Source organism: Punica granatum, chromosome 2 (assembly GCF_007655135.1).
Source record: "Punica granatum isolate Tunisia-2019 chromosome 2, ASM765513v2, whole genome shotgun sequence".
NCBI classification, from domain to species: Eukaryota; Viridiplantae; Streptophyta; class Magnoliopsida; order Myrtales; family Lythraceae; genus Punica; species Punica granatum.
Genome location: NC_045128.1, coordinates 15,503,743 through 15,522,563, shown reverse-complemented (window position 1 = coordinate 15,522,563; position 18,821 = coordinate 15,503,743). Strand labels below are relative to the sequence as shown.

The following is an 18,821-nucleotide window of genomic DNA, read 5'->3' as shown; positions in this document are numbered from 1 at the left end:
ACCGATATCGATTATAACATATTATATCACAAGGTAAATGGGAGAATGTATGAACTAGTGAGTTTGAGTAATTTGGCTCCGCTTTGTGTTGATAATATTTTTCTTTTAAGGGTATACATTAAAGACAAGTTTTCGAGTATGTCAAGTCAGATCTTGGACTCCCAAATAATATTGAAAGCAAATTTTAGGAAACTCCAACGCACCTTGAGCTTATTAATGGGTCATCTAAAGAATCATGACTTCCTTAAATCTGCTATTATTACGATGAATTCATATAACTCAGGATTACTTTTGATTTATCCAGCTATTAAAATTTCAGCATATCCCCCAGTTTCTATTTATTCAGATTCTTATTTGTCAAAAAGAAAACAAATTTGTTCTGCTTCTTCGCATTGCCATCAAGAAAGTAAAAAAGTACGAGGATGAGCATCTTGCGACCTGCCTCGTTATTCCCTAACGGCTATAAAAGTTCAGATCTGAAAAATTACAAATTATAATATTAAAAAATCTATAGGAGTGTTGGATTGCTTGGGTCTGCCAGACTCTTGACTTTTGGTTTTCTTTTTTTTTTTTTAATATATTTCTTTTTCTATCTTTTTTGTTCATCAGATGGTTTATTAAGCTTCTCTTTTTTTGGCTGTAAAGGTATTCTCGTGATATTCTCATGTGATCTTTGATTTTACAAAGTCGAGTAAGTAAGATATTTCTCCGATTTTATTTGATATCTTATTTTTAGGCAATTTAGATAGCCTTAGGGGTCAATTTCCTATTTTGATGTTATTGCAAATTGTAATTATAGGCATATCTGATTACGATATATTCCTTAGGATTTCATATAACACCCATATATATCGAGTCAGTCTACTATTGTGAAGGTTCTCGACCAACGCATCAATTGTACCATTTACTTATCTTTTCCTTTCTTGCATTTTACTTTATCTGTCCTTTATTTTTCCTTGCACCTTTACCTTTCAAGCACGTTTACTTTCATAGCCTTATTTTACCGCACATTTCAATTCTCGTTTCATTTATCCTCCAATCGATTCCTTGTGGATAGATAAAAATCGTCCTTGGAGATCTGGGCTTTTCAAGACGGAGACATTATCTTCCTTCGACATCAGTTGCCGAAGTTTATCGACAGGTCGGGTTCACTCGCATTGAGTGGATTTCCTTCACTTCAAACTCAACTTTTTATAACACCTATATATCGAGCCGATCTACTATTGTAAAGGTCCCCGACTACTATTTACTTATCTTTTCCTTTCCCGCACTTTACTTTACCTATACTTTATTTTTCCTTGCACATTTACCTTTCAAGCACTTTTAGTTTCATCGCACCTTATTTTACCGCACCTTTCAATTCCCGTTTCATATGTCCCCCAATCGATTCTCTGTGGATCGATAAAATTCGTCCTTGGAGCTCCTAGGTTTTCAAGGCGAAGACATTATCTTCTTTCGACACCACTTGCCGAAGATTATCGATGGGACGAGTTCACTCACATCGAGTGGATTTTCTTCACTTCAAACTCGGCTTTTTAAGCTGAGTGTTGGCCGAATAGTAATTAAGCAGGTTGCATAGTCGCTTGGTTGTTTTCAAACTCGTTTCGTGTTCATACGTGGACTTTCGTGAAGAACCTAAAAGGCTAAATTCCCGAGTCGTGAATCGTCTTAGGCGCACTTTGATTTGAATTTAAAATCAGGTCGTGGTACTCGCTTTGTTTCGGTGGAGCCGACTAGTGACTCGTCAATTTCTTGGAATTGCTTTTCTAGCACCATGCAATCACCATACGCGTGGCCGAATTGGTGTCTTGACGTTTTTAATGTGAACAAACAATGCCTGGTGGGACCCACCTTTCCACCAAAAAAGTGTTAGATATCAAGATGGAAATTTCGTTCTCGAGTCGATGCCGATGACCTAGCGCCGCCTATGTTTGAGAGGATCGAGTGGTTGTCTATGATCATGAGACCGTTCGAAGACAAGCTAAAAGCTCTTTCTCACCAAATTGATGAGAGATAAAGGTGGCTTTGGAGATGAAACAAAGCCAAGAGGCAACTCATGAGACACTTATTGAGGAGAAGAGTATCAAAGATTCAGGTTTGTTCATTAACGAAGTCCCTGAAGTAGCATCTTCTTCTAATCATGGAGTTGTAACTTCATTGGTCACTCGACTGATATGCGGTGCCCACCGTGTTACCACCCATCTGTTTTGCCATATGGGTTAGTTAGCTTAATGCCTTCGACGCCGACATTTGCTTTATCCAAGAATCATGTCCCGGCTACATCCGTGTTTCCTTCGGTGTCGCAAGTATCAATTCAGCCTATGACGCCGAACGCAGCTCGGTGGATGAAACAACAAAGTGTGGGAACTCATATTCAACAATTGCCACATGGGAAGGCCCCCGAGTAACCAACTCTCACTTAGATTTGGCTTAGCCTTTTGGCCAAAACAGGCCGAGACAACTTTATCGTGTCCACACCACATTGTATACGACATCTTTATTGTGGCTCAGTCTCTACTACAGTTTCAACCCACAGTTTGGACTCAGCCTCTAGTTCAAACCTAGTCTCCAATCCAAACTCAGCCTTCGAGGAAAATGAATTCCCTTATTTTTTTTATCATTGCAATATTGTTTTTCTTAATTTTAATGGATTACTTTTCTTTTCTTGACAAAACAACACTATATATATTACAGGAGATTTTTACGTCATATATCTCATAATTTTACCATTTTCTCAAATCCATCACATACTTTAAAAGTTTTCCAAAAAGGCCTATGGTTTACATAATGTTTCAAACTTATTCCAACGTTGATTGTCCATCAATGAAATATAAATGGGCCCCAAACCTATCACGTGGTTTTAATCTTTTTCTTAAATCTATCCCATGGTTTTAATTCTTTTCTAGAATCTATCACGGACAAAGAGCCACAGTGGCAAGGATGAGCCCACTTACGTTCCACGTCATTAACATCGTTAAAAATTAATGGACAAATTGAAGTCGGGATAGATCTGGAACATGTAAACCATGGACCTTTTTGGATAATTCTTAAACCATGTTGTACAGACCCGAACGTGGGCTCTCGTCGAGGCCCGCATCGCGCGCTTTTGGATCGCGTGGCTTGGGAGTGTCCGCCTTCCCGTGAGGACGCGTGATGGACGTGACATGCGTGAGAGAAGGAGTCGCCACTTACCATTTACGACCCGGAGGTCGAGGGCCGATAAGTTACCCAAGTCTAGGGGTATCGAACACCTAGTTTATTAAGGTATTGGTCTATGCGGAACCGAAAATTTCGAATTCAGGGGTTCATATTACGTGCGGGCCTATATCCCGCACACCCTTTTGGTACTCTGGTTTGCTAAGCTTGCCGTTTTATTTTTATGACCGCGTGAGTTAAGTTGCGCTCAACTCGCACGTTTTGACACCGTAAATTCGATGAATTAATCGATGTCGGTTGAGAAGCCGAGAGAGAAGTAATCCCGTATGTCAGGGAGTTGATTCACAATCTTGCGTTACAATTCATCGAACCATGGAGGTTGAATCCCTGCGTGAACTAGAACCGCGAGATCTTGGATTTACTTTCCTTTGAGCAATCATTGGACCGATTCGATTAATTCGACTCTCGAACTGTTCGCTTACTGACTGGAATTCTTACAGAAAAAATGTATAAAATAAAATCCTTACAATGCTCTCAGAAACAATAAATACAAATTACAAATGGCTGAATTCCCGTAGACTCGCGTTCGGTTATTATTCCTCTCCAACTCACCATGAGTTTAAGGAAAAGACCGAAGAACTAAAACTCGATGCACGCTCTCACTGAATAGGGCGTTGAACCCTGTGAGTGATGGTTAGGGTGTTGGACCCTGTGATTGGTGATTAGGGCGTTGAACCCTAATATTGTTCGGCCTAGGGATCATGATCGACCCGCATGATAAACAAGTGCAGAAAGATAACACGCAATATGTTAATAACAGACAAAGTGTTTGTTATTGTCGTGTTTACGTGAATTAACATATTATTAACCCAGGGGTGTTTTTGCAAGCAAATGCCTATACTAAACAAGCAAACGCATGTAAAATATTCTGCATTCGGCTTCGCTTTGAAAACTTGATAGACATGGTGTCTGTGTTCAAGTCTCGTGTGTGTGGATTGTTTTTACAGTCATTTTGTATTGTGTCACTGAATTACCACTAATTTAACCAAACTCGTGTTTTGACTCTAAATTTGGAACCTAGAGTTCCCCTAACCATTATCTAGCATTTGGTTAGGTCGAGTGAATGATTAATAAGGATTTTGCATGTTTTGTGACAGAAACAACCGTTCTAGTTACCCGAGTCTATGTTAGGATGACAGAAACTTATCAGTTAGATACGAAAAGGTTATGCAGATGAACCTACACCTGAACATGTAGCCCATTCCTATCTTGTACTGTAGTGTTTTTGTCATGCTAACCCTAGGGGTGTCGCTGAATTGTGAAAAGACGATTTTGCCATTTATTTGAAAATTGTTTTCAGAAAAGGGGAAACATCGCAGTGCGGGCCACCTCGTCCTGTAGCCGGTGTCGACCAATTCCCTGGATCGTCCAGGGTTGTGCAAGAACCCCGAAAAAACCAAAGAACCGGTCGATCTGCCCGGAAGTGATCTAGAAAGATCTTTTGTATCCTGACCTGAGTTACTTGAAATCAGGTAAGAACTCAAGTTGAGCACAGAAGCCCTTTCTAGACGTCCATGCTACATCGGACCGCGCGTTTCGGGTTTTGAAATTGATAAGTTTGAAAAGGGCACCAACGTCATTTGACAACTCATCGACGAGTTATCAGTTAATGACCAATTAGTGCAAACTTTATCAGTGTGAAGTGGGTTTAATCATGTGAGCGTCCCGATTAACCTGTTTGTGGATTTACAGCTTAAAATTAAATGCCGAATACAGTAAATGTGCGGGTTACAGACAGTCAGACAGATCATGGATTGATCCACTGAATGAAGTCTGAGTACCCGAAAAGCTCAATTTAATGAAAATAATTCATGACACGGCGACCAAGACGGGTCCAGGAAGGTCGAAGATAATTTGGTCAAAATAACCAAAATACCCTTGGAATCCAAATGGGCCCGAAAGAGTCATCGATACATGAATTTATGCATTTTTCCTTTGAAAACGATGTTCTAAAGGAATTTTAATGTGGGATTTGCGATGATATTGAAATTGCAATTTGCACAAAATCCGAGAAATGAATTTCATCAAGGTAAAGAGACCGTTCTTGACCTGAATAAGGTCGAGGAACCTTCGGCTCTTTCCTCTTGGGAATAGCCATGGGTTTCCCTGACCCATTTCGGGTCTCGAACGTTCTCTTGAACCCGATTTCGACTATTTCTCGCATGCTCAAGCGTTAAACACGATAAGTGACACGTATTTAACAAAATCAGTATCGTCATGATTTGGAAAACTCATTCAAGCACACAAACATGCACAAACACGTTATTTAAAGAATCGATAAAACGATACCGATTTCATGGATGTGGGAAAACATAAAGATTCAGGAATAAACTCAAATCGGGATAAGGAAACCGATTATAACCCGAAAAAATAACAAAGGGGTCACGGATACTTTTCCTCAAAGGAAACCCGTGAGCCTATTTGGTCGTTCGGGTTTAAATCGGTCTTCTCGACTTCGATTTAAACGTTTCCCGACATGCTAGCACATTAAACGATGATAAACATGCATGATATAATAAGAAAATTGCATAATATTAAAGTTTGGAAGTAAAACTTGCATAAAAACGCCTTATGACTCCGTAAACACAACAAAAATGTATAAGTCCTAGCTCCTCTAAGTTGGGAATGGTCATACCTAGTCCCGAGATATGGGATGGGACTGCAAAAAGTAGGGTTGGACCTTTGTTGGGTCGGGTTTTGGCTGTTTTAGCCTTGCACAGACCCGAATAGCCTTAACAGACCCGACTGGAACCTGAATAGACCTGATTGGCACAAGTCGAGTCGGATGTCGCCACCGAGGCTCCCGATGGAATTTTGAGGCAAGGTCAACGGCCCCTGACTCCTAATTGACCCCCGGAGATGATTGTGGTGGTCGGTTGGTCCCAGAGTTATCGGGTCGACCTGTACAGCCCTGCAAGGATCACGGAAAACAGAGCACGTCTAGAAAAATAGACCCGACTGGGCAGTTTTCGGGTCGGAATTCACCACGGTGGATCTCGATGGAATTTTGAGGCAAGGCCAATGGCTCCCGACTCCTAACTCACCTCCAGAGATGACTGTGGTGGTCATTTTTCGAAAAGAGTCTCGGATCGACCCGATCTGCAAGAAAACCGCAAAAACAGTCAGAAATTTCGACCCCGGCTGGGCAGTCGGACTGTTTCTTCTTCCTGGGGTTAAATTGACAGGTTTTTCTTGGATTTCTTGACTCCTTGACACCCTAGGATTGTGTGGGGAGGTGTTTGATGGGTTTTGGCAGCTCAAACCGATTTGGAAAGCCTTGGAAATCGGGTTGCCAAATCTGACTCGAGAAGGACAAAAATTGTCCTGATTCTGTTCAAGGCTGGTTCTATGGCTTAAAGGCTTCAAACTTAAAATATAAGCCCGGAAATGGATAGAGAGGGTCGAAAACATATGGAATATGAAATTTGGTGAAGTTTGGATTTAAGTCGGGATGATTCCGACTTAAGTCTTTGATGTTCTTGCTTGGTGTTTGCTGAGCCAAAGGGGGTTGCGATTTTGCTGAGCTCTTTGGGAGCTTTTGCTTGATGAAAATAGCAAGTGTTGATGTAAGAGAAGGTGTGTGTGCGCTTGAAGATGACTTAGGCTATATATATGCAAGCTTAATGACTTGATTAGTGAAGCAAAAGTGCAATTAGGGCCATGGATTGTGTGGGATCCGAATTTTTAATGAGGATGATGATGAAGACTTCTTCCATTGCATTGATGAGGAAGAGCCAAATGCATCGATGGTGAGTTGAAGTTGGAGTGTTGAAGAGGAATTGTGTGCTTGATATTTTGGAAGAAGAAAAGGCAAGTTGCAATGGAGAAGAAGACAAGGGACATGGACGGCTTGGGCATGGATAAGGCTGGTCATGGCTGACCCGTGGGTCCCACGGCCTTGAGAGGAAGTTCGGGACAAAGTTTGGGTCTTGATTGATCGCGTGTTCGAAGTTCGTGGATCAAACGAACGTCAAATTATCATTGCGCGCGCAAAAACGATTTAAACGAGCCTGAAATCATCCATTTTGCCGAAAGGAAGATTCGTGTGATTTTTTGCTCGGAAGCCAATTTTGCTCATTTCAGGCGTTCTGAGCAAAGTTAGCCATTTCGGAATGCGCATCTCGGGTCTGCATCCTGAATCGGTCGTTTTGACATGCATTATCAATTAGACTGAATTATTGACCAATAAGCCGGTATTGCCAATGTGAAGCCAGAGACGTCCTAAGAGTTCGAAGCCGGATTTCTCAGACTGCATTCTAAGTTGCTTGGGCGAGCCGGAGATCACTGTAATCTCCGTTCGTTGAGAACAGGTCTCGAAGGACTGAAAAATTGCATCTGAAACTCTAAAACGGTGTTCTGAAGGTCTAGATGGATTGTGAGATTCCGTTTGAGGATTTCACGTTGAGCATTGAGATGAGTAGCACTGGGTTTGCCAACCATCCGGCGTCAAGTTTCCACGAAAAAGACCTCCGTTTATGAATTTTCGTTGAAAATGGACTTTTTTGCTCTTCGGAGGTCACTCGGGAAACTGAAAGAGATATTGCTATCTGATTTGCCCAATTGCGTATTCTACTGCAGTTTTCTAGGCAATGCATAACTTGGTTTGCCGATGTTCTGTCAGACTAGTATTCAGATAAGGTTTTCCGTTGAAAGTTATGCTTGTTCTGTCGTTCGGGAGTCATTAGAGGAGTCTATATGACTTCTGAAAGACAGTTTGAAGCAATGATCATGCTCTGCATAATTGTTGGACATGCCTGTATTGACATCATGCATTAACTTTTCTCGGATGAACCGGCATTTTTGGACTTCAACTGAAAAGTTGTTTGTATTCTAAAATTGCTCTGTATGGAGCAGTTGATCTGCGAAATGTGTTCGGAGACACTTTTCATCTGTTTGACGTCGCGAGGAATTTTTGAAGCCCAATATTGACTATCTTCTGATAGTCGAGCGGACCAGTGGAAAATAGCACTCTCGGCGATGTATTCTGAAAATACCGGTTTGGATGCTGTTTGAGCTGTCTATTTGCTCTATATGTTGCTGGATGATTCTGTATGTTCTTCTGTCATATGCTTGAATCATCTGCCTATCTCTGTTGACTTGAGAATAAATAGTAATTTGCTGCTCTATCGAGTCATCTTCTGTATTTTTGCTAAAGTCATAATCTGAATTGCTGTTGATAGGCGTTGCCTGAACTGGTGAGCTAAAATGAGATGCTGCCACATGTGATAGATTTGAGAAAATGGTGAAGCCATAGAATATATAGCGTTAAAACCCCATATTATAGTACCATTTTTTGCATGACAATTGTCCTTCTTAATTTTATTTTATTAAATTGCAATGTTTTATTTCAATTTATTGTAGTTAAATATTTCGTTCCTATATTATTTAGACTTACTAGCTATTTTAAACACATGAAAATTATCAAAAATATCGTGTCATATGCAGGAATTCCATTTCAGTAATTCCCAATTTAAGTTTTTTTTATTGTTTTTTATTATTATGCTGTTGATAAAATCATAACATTTAGTATTTTATTAAAAGTTGCAAAACAATGTTAAAACTTTTTATTTAAATTTTTTCTTAGTTCATAGATGTATTAAATATTCTTAAAAAATAACAAAATTATAGCGTGTACCTTGTTATTTAGTAATGTAGGAACTGAGTCTAAATTAGTTGAATGGTATATAAATCTATCTATCTATTTATTTACTCTTGTTGGAGTTGGGTTTAAGATTATCATCGTCCCCCTAAGAAAAATGCTTTTTTCCTTTTTTATTTTATATTTTGGTTTTTCATTTTCATTTGTCAAAGGAGGGATGTAGAATGAATTAGTCAGGGCCATTGAGTTTCCACATATTATAGGGCATAATGAGAGAAAAATAAGAGTGCACTAACACTCTGGTGCTCAAAAATTTCAGTTGCCCCCACTTTAGTACTTAAAAAAATTTGCCTCATTGGCCAATTTCGTCTAATACTTAGGTTTGCCCGTTAAGTCATTCAGTGGAAAACTAATGAGGACGCTAATGCGGCGCTAACTATGTCAAATATATTATTTTTTAATGATAGTGCTCAAATTGAAGTCGTGTATGCGAACAATTAGAAAGAAACAACTATATTTTGAAAAGTGGTAGGAAGTTCGGAGAGAAGGGGGACGGTCCCTGCTAATGTTTTAGGGACTGTTGTTGCTGCGACAAGCTCCAATTGGAACCCACCATGTGGCTATAGCTGGAGCCCCACATTGCCCTACCTGCAGCTTTAAACTTTTCTTCTTTAAATAATTTTAAAATAGGAAAGCAAAAGCAATGATTGCTTTCCTTTCTTATGGGTGACGCGTGGCAGCTGTTATAGCATTCCCATCCTCCAATAGTTGAATTTTATTTTCTAAAATGGGACCCAAAAATGGGGACTTCCATTGGTGTGAAGTGTCCTTATTTTTCTTTGGTCCCCATTTTTATGACATGGCACACTTGTGACATTTTGAGGGACCCTTAAAAATGGAAATGGGGACAATGCCATTTTAGATGTTCTAAGTGTTTGATAAAATCGAAAATTGAGAGCTAAATCGTTGGAAAGAAATTTCCAGATAGGCAATTGGACAATTGAAGCACCAAAGGGTTGGCCACAGGTGTTTGGTTCGAGTATTGTTGGATTGCATGAAAAGTGAAGATTAGGGAAAAAAATTAATTATGGAACTTTTGTTGTTGGAATTGTAAGTCGAAATGTGAGATTGTTGTGTTTTGCAAACTATATTGAATCACAGAAAATGTGGTTGATAATATAATATAGGGAAAATAGCCCCATATAGCACAGTTTTTACCTTATTTTCACTTCCTATCACGTTTTTTAAAGTTGTCATGATCTAGCACGAATTACAATTTTATTCCGGGATCTAGCACACCGTTAATCTCTGTCTAAAAACCGTTAAACACCGTTAGACAAAGTTTAACGGTGTGCTAGATCCGGGAATAAAATGGTGATTCGTGCTAGATCGTGACGACTTTTAAAAACGTGCTAGGAAGTGAAAATAAGGTAAAAACTAGGTTATATTGAGCTATTTTCATTTTTTTATTTGAAAATTCACTACCCAGAAAAATTCGAAAATTAGTGTGGAGCTTTATAATAATATCAAGAACATGGGTTAAAAGTTTAACTATTTTTTAGATCAGATGGTTCACAAAAACTATCAAAATTAGAATACCAAAAAAATGGGTAAATATTTTTTATCGGAAGATTCACCATCTAGAAAAATTTGAAAAATATGTGTGAAGCTTTATAATAATATCAGGAATATGAGGTAAAAATTTCATCTCGTTTTGAGATCGGACGAATCATAAAAACTATCAAAATCGGAACACCGAAAAGATAGGTAAATATATTTATCTGAAAATTCACTGCCTAGAAAAATATGAAAATCTATGAGGAGCTTTATAATAATGTTAGGAATATGGGAAAAAGTTATCATATCGTTTTGAGATCGAACGGTTCATAAAAACTATCAAAATCAGAGCACCGAAAAAGAAGGGTAATTATTTTTTATCTGAAGATTCACAGCAAAAAAAAATATGAAATTTTGTTTGGAGCTTTATAATAATATCAGGAACGTCGGGTAAACTTTTCACCTCGTTTTGAGATCAAACGATTCACAAAAGCTACCTAAATCACAACACCAAAAAAGAGGTAAATATTTTTTATCGGAAAATTCACTACCCATAAAAATCTGAAAATTTGTGTGGAGCTTTATAATAACATCAGACCTATGGGATAAAAGTTTCATCTCATTTTGAGATCGAGCAATTAACAAAAACTATCAAAATCGAAACACTGAAAAGATGGGTAAATATATTTTATCTGAAGATTCACCATCCAAAAAAATCTGAAAATCTGTGAGGAGCTTTATAATAATGTTAGGAACATGGAAAAAAAAGTTTCATTTCTTTTTGAGATCAGACGGTTCACAAAAACTATCAAAATCAGAGCACCGAAAAGAAGGGTAATTATTTTTTATCTGAAAATTCACCATCCAGAAAAATTTGAAATTTTGTGTGGAGTTTTATAATAATATCAGGAACGTGGGGTAAAAGTTTCACCTCGTTTTGGGATTGGACGATTCACATCAGTTATCTAAATCAAAACACTAAAAAAAGATGTAAATATTTTTTATCTGAAAATTCACCACCCAGAAAAAATTTGAAAATTAGTGTGGAGGTTTATAATAACATCAGGAACATGGGGTAAAAGTTTCACCTCGTTTTGAGATCGTAAGGTTCACAAAAACTATCAAAATCAGAACACCGAAAAGAGTGGTAAATACTTTTTAAGGGGAAATAGTCCCATGGAGCACAGTTTTTACCTTATTTTCATTTTCTATCACGTTTTTAAAAGTTGTCACAATCTAGCATGAATCACTATTTTATTACCGAATCTAGCACGCCGTTAAACTCCGTCTAACGGTGTTTAACGGTTTTTAGACGGAGTTTAACGGTATGCTAGATCCGGGAATAAAATGGTGATTCGTGCTAGATCCTGACAACTTTTAAAAACGTGATATGAAGTGAAAATAAAGTAAAAATTGTGCTATATGAAGTTATTTTCCCTATAATATATGATTTTTTTCAGAAATAAATGTGGATTCTATGACTGTAATGTCCATTGTAATCTAACAATTACACATATTTCGAATGCAAAGATTTTACCAACCATTACTATAAAGTTCTAACTCGAGAAAATAATTACAATACTTAACTTTTACATCCTTTACAATCAAATATTATAAAATACGATATAAAGTTCTAACTTTACAATGTAAAATCTGAATTTTACTCTCAAACCAAACCAAACGCGCCATAAAAAAAAAAAAACATCTCCCCAAATCCGAGGACTTTTGTTTTTTGTTTTTTGTTTTTTTTTTTAATTAGGGAAGCGCATGTGTAAAAGGAATATTGAAAACGACATGGATCGGGCTTAGAATACGGTTCTTCGTCTCCGCCATAATCGACCCAAGAAAAAAAATTCAATCACGCCATTTCCCCGCAGGCCATCTTACATGCTCCAGTCTCACTGAACACCCAATCTAGGAGACCACGGGTCCCACCGACACGTAGCTTGGACTTACCCGCACCGGGAGCATGGAATCTAAAACAGTCCCCTCGACCTCCTCTCTCCGCATCAGACAAGCGAGGCTCCTGAATCAGAGTGAAGCCGTGAACTCACTGTCGCCTCACCGACTGAAAGAATCTGCCTCGACAAAACCCTAAGACCGGAAGAAAATCCGGTCTTTACCATCATCGGAGTTCTTGTTTTCGGTGTTCCGTCATCTCTGCAGCGGCTGGAATTGCTCGAAAATGGCTAACGATTCGAGCCCGTCCAATGGAAATTCGGCGGCGGACAACACCCTGCAAGCCATCTGCTACAGCCGCGGCTCCCTACGTCTACTCGATCAGGTCCTCCCACTCTTCGAGAGCTTTCTCCTCCTCCTGTTTTCAGCTATTGGGTCGACCTTTCCGTTGGAAATTTCGGGTCTTGTGGCCTAAATCTTTGCACGACATTACTCTCTTCTGAAACAGCCGTTGTTGTTGTTGTGGTTCTTGTCAGAGGAAGTTGCCACTGGAGTCGGTCTATTTGGATATCAAAGATTCAGCTGATGGATGGTAATTTTTCGATTACAGCTCAACCTGTGCTACTTTGCCACTGTTGTGTGTGATGATTCTCTGTTTCAGTTTCATTGTCGGGTGTTTCGCGAGTGATTGATACGGATTTGATGATAAGTATAAGTTAGCCAGTGGAGTTATTTGAAATTGGTCCTTGTCGCAGGTTCGCAATAAAGGAGATGGTGGTTCGTGGGGCACCCGCAATTGCAATTTCAGCTGCCCTTTCTTTGGCTGTCGAAGTGTTCAACTTGCAGGCTTTTAAGGGGCCTCCCGATGAAGCAGTTTCTTTCCTAGACAGCAAACTCGATTATCTCGTTTCGAGGTAGCTTGCTGCTGACAGTGGGACTAGTTTTGTTTTAGTCGAAATCAATTTTGTCATGGATTGTGATTACTATCTAATTAGTTTTGTACAGTCATGTTTCTTGTATATTAGGCAAGTTGCAACTTTTGGGGCAGAGCTGATTGTGATCTTATATGTCTTTTTTTCTTAAGCCGTCCAACTGCTGTTAACCTTTCGGATGCTGCAACAAAGCTGAAGGAAGTTATAGGCAGTGTTGCTAAAACTGCCTCTGAAGCTAGAATTATCTTCGAGGTTATGATAATAATTAACTTTCTACTCAAACTTGTGAGACCTCCTGATAATGTAGGAACTCTATGAGCTCCTGTTAGTTGTTGGAGCAATCAAGTCACCTGACTGCCTCTTCATTTAATCTGTAGAGATATATAGAAGCAGCTGAGATTATGCTGAAAGAGGATTTTGCTTCAAACAAAGCAATCGGCTCTCACGGAGCGAGTTTTATCAAGCTCCACATGAAGAGCTCCGGGAAGATTTCTATGTTGACCCATTGCAACACTGGCAGGTGAATGCTCTGTCTGCTTTTGTTTCCTTTCTGACCCTCTTCTCCGGTACATGTTCTTATGCTTTGAGTTCTACCCAGCCTTGCCACAGCGGGATATGGGACAGCCCTAGGTGTGATTCGAGCACTTCATTTCCAAGGGTCATTGGAGAGGGCTTATTGCACTGAAACTCGCCCGTTCAATCAAGTAAGTTCTACGTTATTATGTCCGTATCCATGAATCATAAGATTTCTGTTGTTTCAATATTCTCTTCTTCAAGGGATCTTGATAAAAAGGAAATATTGTTTAGAAGAAAGATTCTAATTAACTGATCATATTGTTCAGCCTGTTATTATGTGCCTAATTTCGTCATTTTCTTTCCTCGGAAACTGTAACACAAAATACTTCACTCTCTTGCGAATTCCAATTTTCCCTCGTCTATGCCAGAATGATGAAACACATAAGCATGTATAAAAGAACTGCTAAGTGAGTATGATATAAATAAATACATTGCATCTCTCTCTCCCTCTCCCCCACCCCCCCTCCGTGTCTGTGTGTAGTGCGTCTTGAAAAATGCAAAAAAAGTTTAACAAGTTATTCCTGAAGCATGAACTATAATAATGGAAGGGATTGGTCTAGGAAAGTTATCCTTAAGTTCCATGATGAAGTTGATTAAATTATTTTCCCCTACTGCTCCTAATTACTTGGAATACATAACCCTATTGTAGGGGTCAAGGCTCACTGCATATGAGCTTGTACACGATAACATCCCAGCTACCCTTATAGCTGACTCTGCTGCTGCTGCCCTCATGAATTCAGGAAAAGTAGATGCAGTTGTAGTCGGAGCAGATCGCGTCGCTGCAAATGGTACCTTTCTTTTCTGTCCTTTTCTTCCCTGTTGGATCAGATAGAGGGGATTCTGTGCGGAAGATTGATGTATTATTGAATTCCAGGTGATACTGCAAACAAGATCGGAACCTACAGTCTTGCCCTGTGTGCAAAACATCATGATATTCCCTTTTATGTGGCTGCGCCTCTCACTTCTGTTGACTTATCTCTTCCTTCGGGTCGAGAGATCATTATAGAAGAAAGATCTGCAAAGGAACTGTTGAACACACGAGGGGGACTTGGGGAACAGGTGGCAGCATCTGGTATATCGGTTTGGAATCCTGCATTTGATGTCACTCCTGCGGATCTAATCAGTGGTATCGTAACAGAAGAGGTCTCTTTCTCTCTCCTCTCTATGGATTAATTTTCATGAATTAATTAATAGTTTGCTTCTTGACGTTTTACTCTGGACCATTATGCACTCCCTGAAGTTTTTCAATCAACAATCCCAACCCTGTGGTTTCAATCCTGGGCCCACCTCGCTACCTGAACTTTTCATGTTCAGTATTTTGCCCTCTGGGGAGCTTAAATGTTGGTCCCAATTTTATGAACCCATTGAAGTTATCCAGAATATCGATAGGAAAATCGTTATGCTGCCTGCGTTGCTCATAATTTATAGCCGTGGCAGAAGGATTTTATAGCGTGTCAATGTCTCAATGTCCAAAATGGGGCCATGCTTCAAACTACAGTAGGAAACTGGTTTTAGGTATAAAATTTTGGGAGTTTAGGTCTCAAAAAATAAAATGCCTAATTTTGAACTATCAAGTATCTGATGGCTAAATTTTCTGTTTGAGGCAGGGTGTTATCACGAAGAATGGTTCAGATACTTTCGACATAAAAGCCTTTGTTGATAAGGCCACGAGCAGATGAGAGTTTAAGATGAAGACTTTAGCTCAGCAGGATATCTAGAAGACTGAAGGAAATGGGTTCAAGCAGTTGCCCGACTTGCTTGTTGGTACCAAACATGAATGTCAATGTTTTCCATGGAGAGTTTATATTCCTGATTAATGATGGTAATAAGAAAATACTTTTTGAACTGCTTCTCACTGCAGTTGAAGCATAAGCCTGTGAATTGATATTTATACTTAAATTTGATTTATAAAAAAAAAAAAACTTTGTAAAGCGTGGGGACTTCCAAGGCCCTGTGGCCGTTTTGTTATGTTTATATAGGCAGTTTACGCTTTTGATATCTCACACAGAAATTTATTGTCGTGTGGGACAGAAAACCTAACTATTTCGGCCATGTAAGATAACAAGCCTAGCTCGGTAACTCGAGCTGTAGGATAAAAAGCCTGATATTCATATGAAGGCGTGAAATGTGAAATCGACTTTACTTGAAACTGCGTCATACTTCACAATGGACATTTATTCCCCCCTTTTACTCTGATGAGAGAGGAAGGAGGGAGATGGACACGATGGTTGCTTGATGCCAACCGCTTCTAGCTTAATTGACGCCAGTGACCAAGGAGGGAGGAAAGAGAAGGGGAAGGTCATTGTCGCTAGAGAGAGGGAGAGAGAAAAGGGGACGGTGGTCGTTCGAAGTTGGCCACTACTGCTCCAATCGAGATCATCAGTAGTCCCTGGCTATCAATGTCCCCTTCTCCCCTTTCCCTTTCTATTCAAAGGGGTGGGACGAATTCTGGGCGGTGCGTTGCCAGTCGAGATCATCGGCCACCTTTGGTAACTCTGGTGAGAGCTTGCCCAGGTGGTGGTGGCTGATAGTGGGCTGACACTGCCATAAGAAGAGGGCATAAAAACATAAAAGGCTAAATTTTGATGACCCTCATTCTAGTTTGTAAAATAGACGGCGATACTTCATCCTTTCAAAATTAATCACGCAGTACCTTTTCTTTCGTCGATTTCTACTATTTTTTTTTTAAAATCTATTTGATTCGGGTAAAGAAATCAGGTAATGGATCGATTTGTTTAGTTCCATGACATGAGATCCGCGTGGCAAAGTAAATTTTCACTTGGTGCCATGTTAGCAAAAAGAGGGATGATGTGTGACTAATTTTTGAAAGGAATGATATTTCACAAATTATAGAAGGTAGGATTGAAATTTACTCAAAATAAAATAATAATACTGGCTGGCGGTTGCCAGAAACGACACTAGTATTGTCCATAAATCTTAAGCCAAGTTTTCTGCTAAATGTCAAACAGGCATAAAACCTCCGGTCACATTCACTGACATTGACCTAAGTTAACAGATAAATCCATGCCGATGAGACACACTATCTTCTCATCTTTCTTCTTCTATAGACCAGTCTTCCCTTGAACAACATACCTAACGAAAATGCAAATTCCGGGCTCAGATATACGACCTAATCCCACCGAACCGACTCCGGTAGTTGAAGTCGAGACCGTGAAGTGCACCCCATGTGGGTTCACCGAGGAATGCACTCCTGCATATATTCAAAAAGTCCGCGAAAGGTAACATCGCTTTTATCGATATATGTCAATCCTGGTTTTATTGTATCCGATTATGATCCTAGTCGTGATTAGGATAGCATAATCTTTTGCTGCAGGTACCAGGGGAAGTGGCTGTGTGGGCTCTGCATCGAGGCAGTGAAGGATGAGGCATTGAGATCAGAAGAGCTCATCACCGTCAAAGAAGCTCTCGACAGGCACATAGCCTTTTGCCAAAGATTCAGGAAGTTCATCCCCGATGAAGACTCAAAGTGCCCCATGCCGATCACAGGGAGCTTACCCTGTTGGAGCTTGGATTCTCCCCCTACTCTACTATCGAACTCGGTCACATCCTTGCACAGGACACAAGGACTGCCGGCCCGCCCCGTCCCGGCCTCACCTTTGGCTCGGTCTGATAGTTGCTTCTCTTTTATTTCTAGTTAAGTCCTAGCCTGAAACTGGTGAAACATGGCAGCCGTGTTTAAGTCATGTGTGCAGTTGTAAAAAGTGATTGTATCTGATGTATATGTGGAAAATTTTCAAATTCCCTTCACTTATGATAGTTTAGTTTTGTTGATGATGGCGGTGGGAATGTATTATGTATACTTCTATCTACTTTTATCTATATCAATTCGGGCTCCTGCGACGAAATTACTCAGATTCGTTTGACGAGAGGTTTCAAATTTTCCATTTTGATTTGCTTGGGCAAATCCCTTCGGGCTTCAGCTCATGGTTTCTCCTCCCTATTGAGTGCCCTGCATTAACAAATTTGAATATTCTAGATTGTTCTTTTTTCATTTTCTAATTTTATCCCTTTTTAATGTATACTAGGACAATGCCCGTGGCAGTCCCGCGGGTCGGAAAAAGGTCATTTGTCAAATAGGAATGATAGGTTTGATTCAATTTTTGAAAAATTATTATAATTTAAGATACAATGTGATATGCTCATGAATTTCAAGTAATTACAAAGAATGAATTTTCATTAAAAGCATAATCTATACTGTCTGCATATTAGCATATATAATTTATTAATAAAATCAAAGTATATAGGGTGCAACTCTCTCGCGTTGCTGCAAGTTGAAATTTTTTCGTCAATTTTTGGTTTATTGTAATAGTTTATGTACTAACTAATATGGAGTATAATTAAAACTAATGACAAAATTATATTATATTGTAAGAATTATGAATTTTCGATTGATATTAAATGATCCAAAAATACTTTTAAAAGTGTTACTAATTGTATTTCATATGGTATATAAGCTAATGTTTCGCCTTGCTAATCTTAATTTGAATTTCAATAATTCTAATTAGAAAAATAAAATCGTAATATAATATGCTATAAGTGGCCCAATAATTTAAAAGAATGAACTTTACTTGTATTAGTTGCTCAACATTCATTAGAAGCATCTCTTCGTGACAACAAAGTCCATGCCCGAAAAAGAATAAGTCTTGCGTTTCATCGAAAAAAATAATGCTATTTCTGATATTACAAATAAAAGGGACTATCTAAATTGGTGATAAATTGAAAAGACATTTTATCAAATTGGATTGGTTATAGGGATACAACACTTGTGACATTCTTTTATACTAATTAATTTGTCGTCAAACTCGGTTTCTATTGTCAAACATGGGTCTTGAAATCCATGCACTGACGAAGTCGCTTCCTCGAAATTGTAGTGGACATGTCTTCAAAAAATACACCATTCCAATGTATCACAAATCTTTTATGTTAATTCATCAAAAGCGATGTGGAAGAATACTTCCTTATAAATAACTTACACGGCCTATAACTAAACGTACATGTACCATAAGCTTAGAGGGTATTCA

At 39.0% G+C, this 18,821-nt stretch overlaps 2 protein-coding genes across 3 annotated transcripts; both read left to right on the top strand.

Annotated features, from left to right (window-relative positions):
* The first annotated feature begins 12,201 nt into the window (after nt 1-12,201).
* On the top strand, nt 12,202-15,710 carry LOC116197839 (methylthioribose-1-phosphate isomerase). Its single transcript, XM_031528093.1, has 9 exons — nt 12,202-12,656; nt 12,808-12,863; nt 13,027-13,185; nt 13,356-13,455; nt 13,581-13,723; nt 13,802-13,907; nt 14,429-14,567; nt 14,654-14,922; nt 15,387-15,710. The coding sequence occupies exons 1-9, from the start codon at nt 12,558-12,560 to the stop codon at nt 15,456-15,458; spliced, it is 1,143 nt and encodes a 380-aa protein (XP_031383953.1). The 5' UTR covers nt 12,202-12,557; the 3' UTR covers nt 15,459-15,710.
* A 1,048-nt stretch (nt 15,711-16,758) lies between these two features.
* LOC116197135 lies at nt 16,759-17,652 on the top strand. Of its 2 annotated transcripts, none has more exons than XM_031527171.1 (2): nt 16,759-17,018; nt 17,114-17,652. In XM_031527171.1, the coding sequence occupies exons 1-2, from the start codon at nt 16,882-16,884 to the stop codon at nt 17,436-17,438; spliced, it is 462 nt and encodes a 153-aa protein (XP_031383031.1). In that variant the 5' UTR covers nt 16,759-16,881; the 3' UTR covers nt 17,439-17,652. The 2 variants fall into 2 exon arrangements, with proteins under 2 accessions (XP_031383031.1, XP_031383030.1); XM_031527170.1 differs by having other exon boundaries at nt 17,096-17,652.
* The last annotated feature ends 1,169 nt before the right edge of the window (nt 17,653-18,821 follow it).